This window comes from Uranotaenia lowii, chromosome 3 (assembly GCF_029784155.1).
Source record: "Uranotaenia lowii strain MFRU-FL chromosome 3, ASM2978415v1, whole genome shotgun sequence".
Taxonomy (NCBI): domain Eukaryota; kingdom Metazoa; phylum Arthropoda; class Insecta; order Diptera; family Culicidae; genus Uranotaenia; species Uranotaenia lowii.
Window position 1 is genome coordinate 294,249,519 of NC_073693.1, and position 15,705 is coordinate 294,265,223.

Below are 15,705 nucleotides of genomic sequence, written 5' to 3' on the forward strand. Positions count from 1 at the left end.
TCGGGTAAGCGGGGTTCTACTGTACATCCTTTTGCATACCATCCGGGCGCAAAGCTCGATAAATATTAGAATCTTGGGTCAACCTGATGGCTGGGATAAAGCTGGAGCTCAGAAAACTGGAGTTCGGCTGAACGCGGTTCTACTGTTAAACGTTCCTCCTAACTTTTGGATAAATGATCTCAATGTACTCTTTTTGGTGACGCGGGATATTGTAACCCTCTAGCTAGGCATGGTCATATTTCATGGCATGGCCGTAGAAACGGGGGGAGGGAGGGTTTTGGTGGTTAAACCCCCTCCATGAGGGTTCAGAAAGGCAAGCGAGGTGTTCTATTCTACATTCAAATTGGTTAATTCCAAATCAAATTTTGATGATAGAGAAAGGTTATTCAAAATTAACAATCCTTACTCAGATACCAAAACCTCGAAAACTAATCCCAAATTCAGAATTCTGCTACAGATTTCCAAAATTCTTCCACTTGATGATAGAAATTCATTCCTAGACTCTAATTTTTAATAGATTAAACTCATTTCAGGGTTTTTGTTCCCTATTGTCTATTGTAAATCTAAATTGTAATTCTGTTTTTGTTATTATGTATCTAGTTTAAGATTCTTGAAGTTCAGTTCGCATCATCATTAGAAAATAGAATTGAAAAGTTGTTTTTAATTAGTTATTAAAATTTGGTTTTGAATTTTATTTTTATTCAAAGTTTTCGAAACTCAAATGCATTTAAATGATTATTTTCCGAATATTGGAAAAACACAATATTGAGGCTATGATCATTTACAATCCGGGCCAGTTATAATCGCGTGTATTTTAAAAACAATTCACTTGATCGAAAAACGTGAGCATTCTAGTGAGTCTCCTCATACTTATTATCTGTTTGAGCCAAAAAAAATTTCATTTAATAGACAGTTCATGCGTTTTCAAGTCAACAGTGAAAGATTTCCGAAGTAATTGTGCAAAAATATTTTATCATGTCCTTTTTCATCGTAAATTTCTCAAAAACACGTAAACTTAAGCATCTGAAAAAATAGGCAAGGTAGTTCTTTTTATTACTCAACGCTGGTAAAATTTTACATATCCGAACTCTAGAAGTACAGTTATCGCCGATATAAAGTGCCCGGACTCTAAATGATCAAAGCTTTAGAAATCATCCTGAGTTTTTTTTATTAATGAGACTTAATCACCGGTTCCTTTTATATATTATCACTTATTGATTTTTCTCGGTGAGTAAAACAACTATTTAATTATTTTCACGTAACGTTTCGGGCTACTTCTCTTCACCCATCATCAGACGTCTAAAATATTTTTATTTTATTAGAAATTTTTAACATTTAAAATAAAATTACATTTCTTTAAATTACAATAAATTCTTCTCATCACTTACAAAAACAGTAAGACAGCACAAGTTTACTCCACTCAGCTGCTTGTCGGTTTGTTTACTGTCTCTCCTTGGCTATGAGACCGTTGTAGGTAGCTAGTTTTCCGATGTCGGTTTGTTGATTCGCTGTCCGCTCCTTTCCTCTGATTTGTATGTGTAGGTTTTCGGCTGCCTCTCTCGTTTCCCGAACTCTCAAGTTCCTTTCGAGAACACTCGGCTTTTTGAAATCGAAGCAGTGTTGCGCTTCTATTGCGTGTTGTGCTAATCCCAGTGTTTGAAATCCTCACCAATTTTCTCATCAGAGGCATTCAAAATACACACTTTGAGGCCTCGCATAGCTATACAGGAGACGATACAAATACATTCATTCAAACCTCCCCCCATGAGGAGGATCTGCTCTGAGAGACACTATCCGTTTGCTGCCCCGAACGAACTCTCTCAACGTTCGGTTGCTACATGATGCATGAAGAAGACGAGGCACACATACTCATTTACGTTGTTAAATTTGAATAACTCCAGCCGACAGCTGTCGTTGAGGAGAATCTCTTCAACCTCGCCGCAAAGGTTGAGGCAACAACAAAAACAACCGAACTTATTGCGTTGCACGGCCCGCAACGTATAGTGCAAAGAGGGGGGAGGAAAAAGAAACGAAAAACCTAGCTGCCTGCGTGCGGTTGCTGTGCAATAATAGCAATAGCAGAAAAACCTCGGGTATTCGATCCAGGCACAAACGAGGAGACTCGGGTTTGCTCTGCCTTTTGAATTCGGTTCCCTCAAGAATGTAACAGGAGATGAGTGAGAGCCATTCGTTTGGTTTTTTGGATTCGCTGCCTCGAATGTATACTGCTTCTTGAAGGCGGGCCATATTGAGAGCGTACGCATCATCGGTTTTGTCGTTTTCGCTGCCTCAAAGCAACCTTTGCTTCCGAGTAAAGCAGTGAGCGAGAGAAGGTTGATCAATTCATGCTCAGCAAAATTCAACCACTGGCTAATCCAGACTTTGGTTCGTTTTTTGCTATCAGTTTTCCATGTTCATGCAATCTTCTCCCAAGCATTCTACCTGTTTGGCCAATGTATACTAGATCTTGGCAATCCTTGCATGGGATCCCGATCAGGAGGGAAAAAACAAAATTATATCAAAATGAGATATTTTGATACTTATTTTTTTCTATCTAAATGAGTTATAATTCAGTACTCGTAGGATGTTAAAATATCTCAAATTATATCAAAAAACCTATACGATCATAGCTAAATTATATCAGTTTTTGATATGCTCCTATCAAGATTATATCTCGTTCAGATAGCATAGTTTGATATTGGACAGAACAAATTATATCAAAATTATAACTTATCAAGATATGAGTGCTACGAGAAAAATTTTCAGTGGAAGGTCAATAAACCACATTATTTGATAAAATCATGCCCCATTTTTGGTTTCCCAAAAATTTGATTCAATTTTATGAATCTGTTGAGCGAAACTCGTTAATGTAAGGTTTGAGCCGTTGACTTCGATGTCCGTGTTTCAGAAAAAGTTGTACGTATATCAAAATAAGATATAATCATTTTATTTTAGGATAATCCGAAAAAAATCTTGATCATTGAATTTGAGCTCAACCCCATTCAAGTTTGTCAATCAGAGTAAGATATAATTCAGATTGGAGAAACTTAAAAAAGAAAATTTGGAGTACTCAATTATAACTGAATCAGATGTAAATATCTTGGTGAGATACGATTGAGTTATTATTTTGATATGCTCTCCTGATCGGGATGGAATAGACTACGTTGCGTTGTTCTTCTTTTGGAATAGGGTCCTTCATTTTTGAGAAAACTTCGTGTTTTATTTTTTCTTTTGGTTTGACAGCTAGAGTCATATCATGTTTGATTAATATTTTTTGTAGTTTTTCGCTCAAACATGGTACATATGGTGTCGAAATATACCTTTTGAATCCAATTTCTTTGTTGTTTTGTGATGTGTTATAATGTTTATGAACCCTATCCTTGATTATTGAATCAGTAAAATAAGTCGGATAATTGTTTTTAATAAGAATGTTTTTTACTTTTTCAATCATCTCCGGCCTATTCCTTGCATCTGTTAATTTTATTGCGCGATCAATTAAAGCAATGGCCGTATTGAGTTTATGAGTGTGTGGGCTTTCTGACTCGAAATCCAGATTTTTTGTTTCATATTATTATCCGAAATTCCTAAACTTAATTCTTTTGCAATATTCAAAACTTCAAACTGGCGATCCAGAATTGACAACTCAAAATAAGATTCATCATTACAAACTCATATTCTAATTCAGATTATAAATAAAAAATGGAAATGATGATTGAGGGCTCTGAAAAAACATTTCGATTCTTGGATGATATCCAAATGTTGATCTGGAATCTGAATTCAGAAATCGTTTATTTTTACATTTCAGAAATCGTATTAAAACTTGGAAAACGAACCAAAATTCAAATTTCATGATAAGTAAGCTTGATAATTTTAACTCATTTATGAGCTTAATCTGAATTTTTAATATTAATTTTGTATCTGAATTCTGAATCTGAACTCATAGTCAGGTTCAAAGTTCAGATACAGAGTCAATATTCGAAATTCAGATTAAGCTCATAAATGAGTAGATGATAATTATTTTTCAAGAGCCAATTTTCGAACTAAAATTTGAATTTGGATCGAGATCGCAAGTATCAGGTTTGAAAGGCAAATTTTCAATCAATTAATTTTACTTTTGAAAAAAATTTTAATGGATAAAATCTTTGAATTTGATCGAGAGTTACGTAGTTTAGACAATTTAATTTGAGCATAGAATATGTTCTTTTTCTTCTGACAAATCGAAGGCTTTATTATGAAATTATTCTTTGTTTAATTCTAATAAGCTAAATTGACTAGGTTTTATGAAAGTAAGTTCTCTAATTTGTTACTAAAGGATTCCTTATACAAATCTAGTTTACCATTTGTAGTGTAGTTTAGTAGTTTACCGGATGTATTTTCGAAATTTTCTGTGTCATACATAGAACTTTTAATATAAAAGATCGTGTAAATAGTAAAGTAAAATGTGCTAAGAAAAATTTCACTGTTTTTTTAATTCGTGCATTTTTTTGAGCAAATATATTAAAGTAATGATTCATAACCAACCATTTATACAACCATGATTTACATCATATCAAATTTTTTAAAAAATGCTATCATGCCTAAAAAAATCTGATATCAATTTGGCCGAATGAAGGTGGTAGAATACTAAAACTTTGGTCTCATTTTTCATACGAAAAAATCAAATTTTTGCCAAATTTTAGCTTATGCCTCGTTTACTCATCCTTTTTTAAGAGGAGATTGGAATGCACAACGTGTCAAATTTTGGCAATATATTATACTTACCATCCTCAAATGCCCTTTAGACACCTTTAGCCTAAAACTTTAACAATTATCAAGCTTTCTTCTATTGGCGCACTAATGCCTGTTTATCCACCTTTCTTCAATGTTCTACATATAAACATAATTTTCTCTCTAGAATTTCATCCCACAGAACATACCATTTAAAATTTCGAATCATTATACCTAAAAGTGGCATCATTATACCACAAAACTCGTTTTGAATGTTGGCTTAACAAGGCATCATTAAGTTTGGGATAATCGAGGTATCCGAATGTAAAAAGTAAGACCCGAATTTTGGCATTATTCCACCTTTATTCGGGCAAAATTATACCATATTTTACTTTCAAGATAAGACAGCCAAATTAGTTGTTATTGTGCCATTGTGATCGTGTTTTCAAACACATTCTCAAGATCCTATAAGAAGGTGGAAGTTTGTTAAGGAGTAACTAGAGTTCAGTCATGCATTCGGGAAACTGCCTCGAGAAAAACCATCAAAATCACTCACCCATGAGATAAAGATACGACGATAGTGTGGCTTTACCTATTCCGTTTGATATAAAATTGCAAACCAACCCACACGTCTTTCGACGAACAGCTGCAGGAATCGCGAAACTGATCCGCAATCTTCAAACGGCAGAAAATGTGTGCATCAGTTCTGTGCCCAGTAGGGTTTCTCTATCGCAAAAATGCACCAGGTATATTACCATAAGGAATGGTCGAGGTTGTCCTATTTAATGAACCTGCAAATGGTGGCTTCTCCAGATGTTAGCTTACAATTCAACCCAAGTATTTAGTCATTTCAAACGGCTGCTGAGCAAGAATGGGAGCCATTACTCTATTCGACACTGAAGTACTCGACTTATCCCCGTATAAATGGTCAATTTATAGGTTATTAATTTAGCTGATTGGTTTAAGATAGTTTAATTCACAATCCTACAATTGTTCTCTGAGATACTTGAAGATGTAATTGGATCGGGAGCCCTCGTCCTTGTCTGTCTGTCAATCTCTTCCCTGTTCGTATCTTCGGAGTTAAAGGGCCAAGGGCTTGTCAGTTGTATTGTGCGAGGACAGATTGAGATTGATTTATATTTTACATTGAAACCCCTGTTTGCATTAAATTACATGCACTGATTTCCATTTTTTCTTCCATTCATATCCAAACGGTTAGAAATGATCATCTGAGAGAATTGACCAGTATCGGTGATGTTTCTCATGTACTTTTTTCCGCTTGCATTCCCTTTTTCTGCTCCAGGAACACGTGGATCAGTATTTGCCGATTACGGTGATGGGAGTGTTTAGCATAATCGGAGGCTTGTCGCTGATCGTGCTGAAGGACAAGCTGAGCAAAAAGTATCGACGACGGGGTAGTGGAAGCATGAGTGGCAACAGCGGCACCGGAACCAGTACGGACGATGAGTCGAGGTAAGAAATTATCAAAATCAATATGTATACCCTTCACAATCCATTGAATACTTCCTTGATTAACGCTTACATATTTTTCATCACCCCATTTTCTAGACCAATTTTACCATTATTGTAAGAATTTTGACACTATTTCAAAGCATACAAAACGAAACATGACAACTATTTGAACAGATCTATGGAACTAAAAATGCGGAGTCGTTAATCGATGATAACCTCTTTAAGAGCACAATTATGTATTTACTTATTCAAGTCTTTGACTGCTGCCATACAGACCTAATATTAAAATTAACTTATGTTTAAATTAAAACTATTTTAAAGCTAGGGAACGTTACGGATTGCACATTTAAACGTTGATTTGGATACATTGAAGTCAAACAAGTCTGAAACATCGTTGAAGACTTGACAACTTTGACAATTAACTTTTATTATTAGGTAGAAATCACTCACAAAGACTTTGACGAATACCACATAACCATAGCTTTTAAAAATTGACATCTCTTTTACTAAAATGTTAGTAGGAATTAAAAACAAATTTTTATTATTATTATTTACAAATTGTATTGCATTTTTCTACACAAAGCACGGAACTCAAAAACGGATACCCTCATGGTCTAGGATCGGAATTCATTATAGTTCTGGATTATATAAAAGAAAAGAAGAAAAAAAAAATTAACGAATGATAGGTTATTTTTAATATTATTTTTCAATGACAATTCGATGACAGTTCGGCTAAATAATTTTTAGGATATTTTAAAAAAGAAAAGAATTAAATATTCAATGAGCGATATATTAGACAGATGCTTATTACATGAAAGGCCAAGGCCGTATTAAGAGGAGGGGGGCTATGAGGGCAATTGCTCCGGACTCCCCGACTTAGGGACGGGGGGCCATGAAAACTTAAATTTAAACATTACTCTAATCATACCGTTTTAAGTTCAAGAAAACTAGAAAAGAAAATTAGGATCAGAATTAAAATGTTTAATATAACCAGAATGTTCCAGAACTGTGCAGCGACTAAAGCATTTTTTTCTCCTCATTTAAATAAAATGTTACGACTTTTAAAGAGAAAACTTCACTTTTTTAAATTTGTCCAGAAATTTGAAACAGTGAAGAAAGTGACGAACATCATTTAAAATCCTTTTTTTCCTTTTGGTGGAAAGAAAAATTAATAAAACCAAGAAACCAGGAATGCTCACTTTGTAAGCATAAGTATGAGTAATGCAAAATTAATCTTAGTTTTTCGATCATTTTTGAAATTAGCGTTGATTTATACACTCTACATCCATTTTAATTTTGAGAAAAGGTAACTGTAGTTGACTGAATAGATTCAATCGATAAATCTGAATTCCGGTATTAAATTTTTATTCCAATTTGAAATCAAGATTTGCAATTCTAATGGATTTTTTTTTTCAACTAATTAAGCTCAAATTTCATACTTTTTATTCTGATGTACATTTTTTTAAATTATTCTCTACTTATGGAAATAACCTGAATTCACTATATCATTCTCTAAATTATTATTCTCAAATTGTTATTACCCAAATAAACGCTCTCATAGTTTAATTGCGAATTTCATTGAGCGATTCTCTAAACATGAATATTTCTATAATTTCTATCTCTTCGTATTCCAAATTTATTATTCTGTGTCTTGAAAATAAATTTCCATTCTGAATAATTGTTATTGAATATAATTTTTGTCGCATTAAGAAGAACTTTTGACAAAAGCTTTTCAATTTCTTTAGAGCATTTGTTTAAATAAAAAAAATTGTTTTTATTTTTAAGATATAATCCGCATTAAATTTTAATTTGATACTTTTTATTGTGGGTCTGAATAAAATCCGATTTTAGGTTTTGAATTTCTCTGTTGAACTGCCGGTATCTTCATGGAAATTGAATTTAATTCTGTAATTTTTTTTTATTTAAATTTTTTTGTTAGAAGTCTTAATGACGCTTCCCTATAGTCATGTGGAAAAAATTTAATCTGGTTTCGATGAAGCTCATACCAAGTGATGGATAATTAAATGAAAAAATGTTTAATACCTATCTGTAAATATTTCTAATCCAGAGATTTTTGGGTGATGATAGAGTTATTGAATAAATTGTGATTTGGCTTTAGATGAGAGGTTCTAATTCCAAGAGACTAAAACTGAATTTGAGGCCCCCTTGACCGCTGGATTTTTGGAATCAAGGATGATGGAAAACGAATCTACGGATATTTCAAATCTTAATATCGGATTCAAAGCAAAGTCCTTTTTTCCTTCTTTTAAGTAGGATAATATTTATAATGTTTTAGGAGAGTATTCATAATAGTGAATTATCTCACACACAGATATAGGATTCATAAATACCGTGACCGGTGATTTTTAACATACATGTTTCTAAACTTGAGGAGAAAAAAAATCATCAACTATACAAGCAGCTTGTTTTGGACTACATTTGTTCAAATTTATATTAAATTTTTGAATTGGTATTGTTATTTTCGAATCAAAACAATTGTTAAAAGTGTCTCCCAACCCTATCTTTTCATCCGCCTTCTCATACAGATTTAGTTACTATGATGCAGAGGTATCCTCGGTCCTAAAGTACGAATTAGTGTTTTTCATCCCTTTCTCATTTTTCTCCCTATCTATTGACTACTAGGATGTGGCCGGCGCTGTTATTGATGTTCAAAGAGAGAGCATCAGTACAGAGAGCATTTGTACACTGAAAATGAGCTGGAAATTCCAAGTGCCATTCTTTTTTACCTTGGCCATTGGTGACCTGGAACATGTTCTACCGAACCACATTGACGATATCGTGGAGTTCGAAATATTTTTTATTACAAATTTAAATAATATTATAATTCGTCATGAAGAACAGTTTTCAAGCATTTCTGTTTCAATGATAAGAAGTGGATGTGAGTAGTCAAAGCTAAGCTTAGCTAAGCTTAGCTAAGCTGAGGTAAATTGTGAATTGAATTTTACATTTAACAGCTCTAATAAGTTTTATTCATTTTCGATTAGTTGAGTTTCATGTCCTAACCCAAAAGTGTGGACTTGTCTTGAAGAAATGACAAAAGTCTGGAAGTCTGGAAACCTGGAAAAAATGTCTGGCAAAAGTTGACAAAAGGCAAAGAAGGTTGACATCACTGACTCCGTGTAGCTTGGTTAGTTACCATCCAGGGCTGGAAAACAGGAAAAGGCACTCAAACGTCAAATTGGTCTGATTAAATCACCTGCCTGTGAGCAGATAACAAATTTTGTTTCATGAGAATGATCATTATTAAAACTTTTGCTTAAGTCTTTAAGCGAGTTTTGCATTGAACAGGTAAAAACCTAGCAAACATAAAATCGCATTAGAAGTGATAGCTCAAATCGTTAACAATGTTAATGCGAATCGCAATTCCTACCAAATAAGTAAACACTCGTAAAAAATTTTACTTAAAGTCGGTATAAATCGTATATCATAAAAAGTCCGCTATGTTTGCAAATTTCTTCTCCCGCGGGGAGTCAAATGAGAAAACAACTTTGTTGTTCTCTCTGCGATAAGCAGTGCAACCAGCGTGCTAAAAATTAGATGGTTCATTTGGAAAAATTGTCCAACGAGAGAAGCTGCAAAAATTGTCGCTGGCAATGGTTTTCATCAAGGGATTGAAATCAAGAGAGAATTCTTTGCATTTGGAGTGGTTATGATCAAAATTCCACAACTGCTTCTCAAATTGCAACAATAAGCACATTTTCACTCTCTCTGAGCACTGATTTCTCTCATTTGAACTCAAACTTTCTAATTTTCTCCAACAAATTGCCACAATTTACCACAAATTCAATCATTGGCTGCGCAATTTGTGTGACAAATTTTCTCCCTTCATTTCAGTTTCCGGGTTTGCATGCATTTAGAACAAAACCTGCGCTCTCTCGCATACTTTCAGGATGTTGAATCTCGTTAAATTTGTATAATTCTTATCGCTTAAGCCAGAAAATATAAATTTTTATGTATATTAGACCGCTACATAAAATGACTTTTTACTCCCATATGTTTTTTGATGCAATTTGGGTCACCAAGCATCGGTGTAAAATATTAGATGATTTGGTTAATTCCTGAATTAGCGCAACGCGTTTCAATTTTGTATTGAAATTTGTATGGAAGAAAAAAAATTTTGCACATAAAATCATCCAGAAAATTCAAATATGCTTGAAATGAAGTTGATCCTTGGTTTTTGGTTTTGATTATTCTTAAGCTTCCTTTTTTTGCAAACATGACAAGAAGCTAAGCATTTCATTAAAAAAGTAATCATTGTAAAATAAAAAATTAGAATCCATTGAAAAATATTTAAAAATGGCAGACTTTGCTTGCTATAGCTTTCAATAATTGATGAAACATGTCTGCAAAAGTGATATAAATGAATTAATTCCCTGGCTTTGCAAAGCAGTTTTTTGATATGTTTCACTCTCATCATACGGTTACACAGCTTTCAAATAAGCAGTATAAAACGTTTAAATTAAAAAAAAACTAATTTTGAAAACAGAAACTTTGTATAACATCGATATTCTTTTCTAGGGTACGAAAAAGGATTGCCTGACCTAGGTTCCATGTTGTTATATCTCTCTCACTCTTTGTAGTGTGTCTCATATTTTCACGCTTAACCTAACCTTATTTAGTTGGTGTAAGTAATTAGAGTATTATTGTAAGATACAACAATACTCAAAATTTTTTCACAGTTTCTCAATAATTTGAAGGGAAAATGTATCATTAAAATAAATAATAAAACATGACAAACAGTTTTCATTTTTTATTCATTCATATCTGCTTAATATGAAAAGAAGTAAAGTGCACAAATTACGATACTTTGAAAAACGTTCACATAAATAGTTTCATTCAAACTTTTAGTAAAATTGGATAAGAATAGATATTCAAATTGATAGGTTTTCCTAAAATAAAAACCAGGGCCGTGAGAAAAAGATAATAAGAATTATGAAATTGTTACATATTCTCTTCACTATGTTTTTCGAAAACCATGTATGGATTACAAAAATTATTTAATTCATAAAGATAACTAACAGTTGTTTAATCCGTGTATAAATCTTCAACCAATGAAAATATTCGATGGCATTTTAATATAGGAGAGTGGGGAATCATGGGTCACTTTTTTTCTTTGCTCCATAACTTCTTTATTCTAAAAGATAAAATGAAAATAGAAAATTGTTGGGTTTTATGGTATCATGAGTTAATTTTTTAAATTGTTTAATAATTTATTTTCCCCAAGTTCTGACTGTTTAGAAAAAAAAGCAATATTTTTGGTGTTTTGAAAAATGGTGATGAATCGTGGGCCACTAAATCCAAATTGCCCAAATAACATGCAAAGTTTATGAGTTGACCCAACACTGTAATTTCAAAATGCATTTCGTTATTTCAAAGCAATTTGAGATGATGAAATAAAAAAGAGAGTTGTGTATGATCGAATAGATTCAAAAACCTGGCTCGCGAACGTTTTGACAAAATGCCTTATATGGGATGGACAAAATATTTTTCATAATTCTTCATTTGGCATAAGAAAACTTTACAGATAGGGGAAACGTATTTTAATTTCTGAATGTGTATAAAAACACCAAAATATAGGTGGCCCAAGATGTGAGGTCCACGATTCCCCACAAGTTATGATTTGGAAATTGGTTGGTTTGTGTGACTTATTGATGTTTCATCAAAAATTCCTTTTTCGCGTGAAAGAACATGACAAAACTATGATCATTAGCGTATGAGCATTAGATCGCTGCAAGGTTTGTATAAAAGTTTCAAATTCTTAAATTTTTACACCTCCCATAACTTTTTTTGGTTGTTTTTGCTTCCATAAATTGCAATAAAATTTTTGGAAGCGATCCATCCAGTCCTGAGTTAGTGCAACGAGTTTTAATTTTGTATGGAAATTTGTATGGGAAATCAAAATTTTTCATTCAAAAATCGCTTGAGCTGTACTGAAAGTTCCAAACAATATATTTTTGAATGAAAAATATTCCTTGATTCTTGCAGTACAATTCATGTGAACCAACCACAAATTCAACTTTTACCCCAGGAAAGATATTCGATGTTATACAAAATTTTTGTTTTCAAAATTATTTGTTTTGATTTTAGCGTTTTTAACTGCTTATTTGAAAGCTGTAAACCGTAGAATGAGAATAAAAAATCTCAAAAAACTGATTTGCATAGCCAGAAAATTTCTTGATTTGTATAACATTTGCAAAAACATTTCATGAAACTATTGAAAGCTCTAGCAAGCAAAGTCTGCTATTTTAAATACTTTTCAATGGATTCAGATTTTTTATTTTGAAATGGCTATAACTTTTTTCATGAAATTCTTAGCTGCTTGTCATGTTAGCAAAAAATGAAGCTTAAAAATAATCAAAACCAAAAATGAAAGACCGACTTCATTTCAAGCTTGTTAGAATTCTCTGACTGATTCAATGTGCAAAAATTTCTTCTTCCATACAAAATTGAAACGCGTTGCGCTAACTCAGGAATCAACCAAATGCGTAATTTAATCAACAACATATAGAAAAAATGTTTACGCAAGGCGACGTTGGACAGTTTATTGAGATTTTTATCTCAACACACATCTGAGATATTCAGAGTGGCCCACGTTACCCCACTCTCCCCAACTAATCTATGTATATCCTACAATAATTCAAGATAGTTCAACAAAATTAGAAATTGAACTCTAGTGCCACCTCTATCCCGGTCCTACTTCTCCTAAATAATGAAATGTTGCGGGGTAAAGTATGATGTACGTTAATAAGTTTTTCTCGCAAAAACGCTTTTTCGCTCTTTTCAACACCTGTAAAATTTTCTCCTAACTTTGCTATCCATCTTATCAAATTTCAATTCTTATATTCTTTCTCCAAGAATATACATTTTCACCGATATGCCGAAAATAAATATACAGAAATTGATTTTGAAAATCATATTAGAATCCGGAAGTATTTGAAATTTTTTTTTGCAATTTTGCTGGAAAACCAGCGGGACGAAAACTAGCAAGCCAGCAATCCATTGTAGAAAAAAAAATGAGGCATAAACATTTGAAAAAAGTTTCGCGGGCTGCACATACTGGTCTCGCGGGCCACATACGGCCCACGGGTCGCGGGTTACTCATCCCTGCTTAAGAGTTTCCGATTTAGAGTAATAAAGATGAAAAAAAACTTCTCACTCTTCTTTCGAATAATAAATATTAAATGGAGAAAATTGTTTGTCAATTTATTGAAAATGCAATCATAAACAAAATGTTAATGATAATAAGATTAATAACTTACAGTACATAAATGCACAAGGCTATACAAGAGCAAAATTGAAATTTGTTAAGATAAAAATTTTATTGAAATGCCAAATAAAAATGTCCAAAGAGATAAACCGAAGTCATGCTTTGTCAATTTGTTTGTTGTATAACGGAAATCACAAAAATTAAAAAGATGCTAATTATTAATTATTAAATTAAATAAATTTGTTCCAACAAATTTTCCAGATGGCATTCGTTTAATTTCCGAATATTGAGAATAGATGCTAGAATTGTGAATCTTACTAGAACTCGCACATAATTTGGAAAAAAAATCTATAGTGTATCGATTAGTCTTTTTTATTTTATTTTATCGTACAGAAAGAAAAATCTTCAACATTAAACTAAGTGAAATGTTTGCGGAAACCGAACCAACCGTTAAAGTTAAGCATGCCATTAAAAAAACGCCTGCATTCACACTAACTCCGACAAATCGAAAAGTAGCCACTTACCGTTCCAATTCAACCTGGATCTCATTCAGTGTTGCCTCACTAAATTGTCTACCTTTCGGGCGCATCAAAATTGATTATCGTACCTTCTTGTCATATGCATAGATACTTACGCGTATATTCACACGTTTTCTTCTCCATCCGCAGGCACATCGACAAAGACTTCCCCCGGGACAACTCCTCGAATGGTGGCCTGAGCAATATCGGATTTGCCCGTAACGAGAGCATCTTCCTGTAGATGATGGAACAGGTACCTTCTCCTCGTTGAATGCAGACAGGGAATTTGACGGAATAGCTCGATTTGATTTCGACACAATGACAATAAAAGAGTACAAGCAACTTAATTTTATTCAAGTGAATATTGGTAGGTACTGAACTGAGATGAATGATGCTCGTCATCATTGAATCGGAAACGAGATAGAGAGACCTCGGCAATCGATTGCCATCCATTTGCTTTCCTAAGAAAAGATGTTGATAGCTGGCTCATTTGAATGGAAGCAATTCGGAACCGTGCGTCGTCCGTCTCCGGAGGATGAGGAAACATCTGATCAAATCAGTGCCCTCGTGTGCCCGTGTCGCGTCCGTTTCTTGTAATCGTAACCGTATTTATTTATGTACACATGTTTTACGATGGTTCCGTGGGAAGAATATGATTATGTTGGATTGCCGGTTTTTGTATTTCTGTTTCTCCCCAAATGGCCGTTATGTTGGCACATGTGTCAGTCGAGCAGAGCCTCCGAACCGAACCAGCTAGCTGCTCATGACTGCTCGAGCGTGACTTGTAGAGCTAATGCATCACGAGGGGGGACGTTCATTGACTACGTAGAAACCGATTCTGAATTCCGAAATCTGACATTTAAATTCTGGATTCTAGATTCAAAATTCTAAATCGATACTGGATTCTAGATTCTGGATTCTGGACTCTGGATTCTGGATTCTGGATTCTGGATGCTGAGTTCTGAATTCTGAATTCTCGATTCTGGATTCTGGATTCTTGATTCTGGATTCTGGATTCTGGATTCTGGATTCTGGATTCTGGACTTCTTAAAACCTTATCTTACCTTTTAAATAAGAAATGTACAATCTTGAAGAACAAATAACAGAATATAAAAGTAAAATTCTTGAAAATCCAATACCTAATGGAATTAAGCATAACATTTTTAAAATTCCAATATTATGAATAGCACAGGGAACAGTATTTTGGCGAACAAGGTTGTGATAATTGATTTTGGAATAAATTCTTTAAAAATTTTGTAAAAATATTCATACTACAGTACAGGGCCTTAGGAAGAACCGTCTCATGAGGAGGGGGGGAGGGTGTTTTTATGACCTTGTGAATACGACCTTTAATCTTAAAAATGGTAAGCTTAATTTTTATAATAAAGCCATAATTAACTAAAAAGGGAAGCATCTTTCACCGATCCTCATAAGCTTTGAATTTGCTCAAGAGTCTGGTTGATTATGGCTATTGATTTGAGCAAAGAGATAGTTTTTTAAGAAAGCCTTCAATTTTCTTGAAAACATAGACTAATCCAATGCTCGCTCACATAAAATTTGCTAGGTAAATATACGAAACTCAACAACAAAATGTTTGCACAAATTCAAACATTTCGACAATCTTTGAAATAAATTAAAAATTGAAAGCTTAATTTTTGCGGGTCAAATTTGATTTTTGAAAACTCGATTCAAGTTTAAGATTTTATTTTGGAATTTGACTTTACAAAAATCTACAAAATTTATAGAGTTCAGCAATACACCAAGGAAATATGGCCCAGC

The 15,705-nt window shown here is 33.4% G+C and overlaps 1 protein-coding gene across 1 annotated transcript in view; it reads left to right on the top strand.

Annotated features, from left to right (window-relative positions):
- Window positions 1-15,256, top strand: part of LOC129756261 (organic cation transporter protein) — a 124,257-nt gene extending 109,001 nt beyond the window's left edge. The window contains exons 6-7 of the mRNA XM_055753070.1: window positions 6,011-6,180; window positions 14,077-15,256. Coding sequence (XP_055609045.1) covers window positions 6,011-6,180; window positions 14,077-14,167 — 261 coding nt within the window. The 3' untranslated portion in view covers window positions 14,168-15,256. The remainder of the gene's footprint in view (window positions 1-6,010; window positions 6,181-14,076) is intronic.
- The last annotated feature ends 449 nt before the right edge of the window (window positions 15,257-15,705 follow it).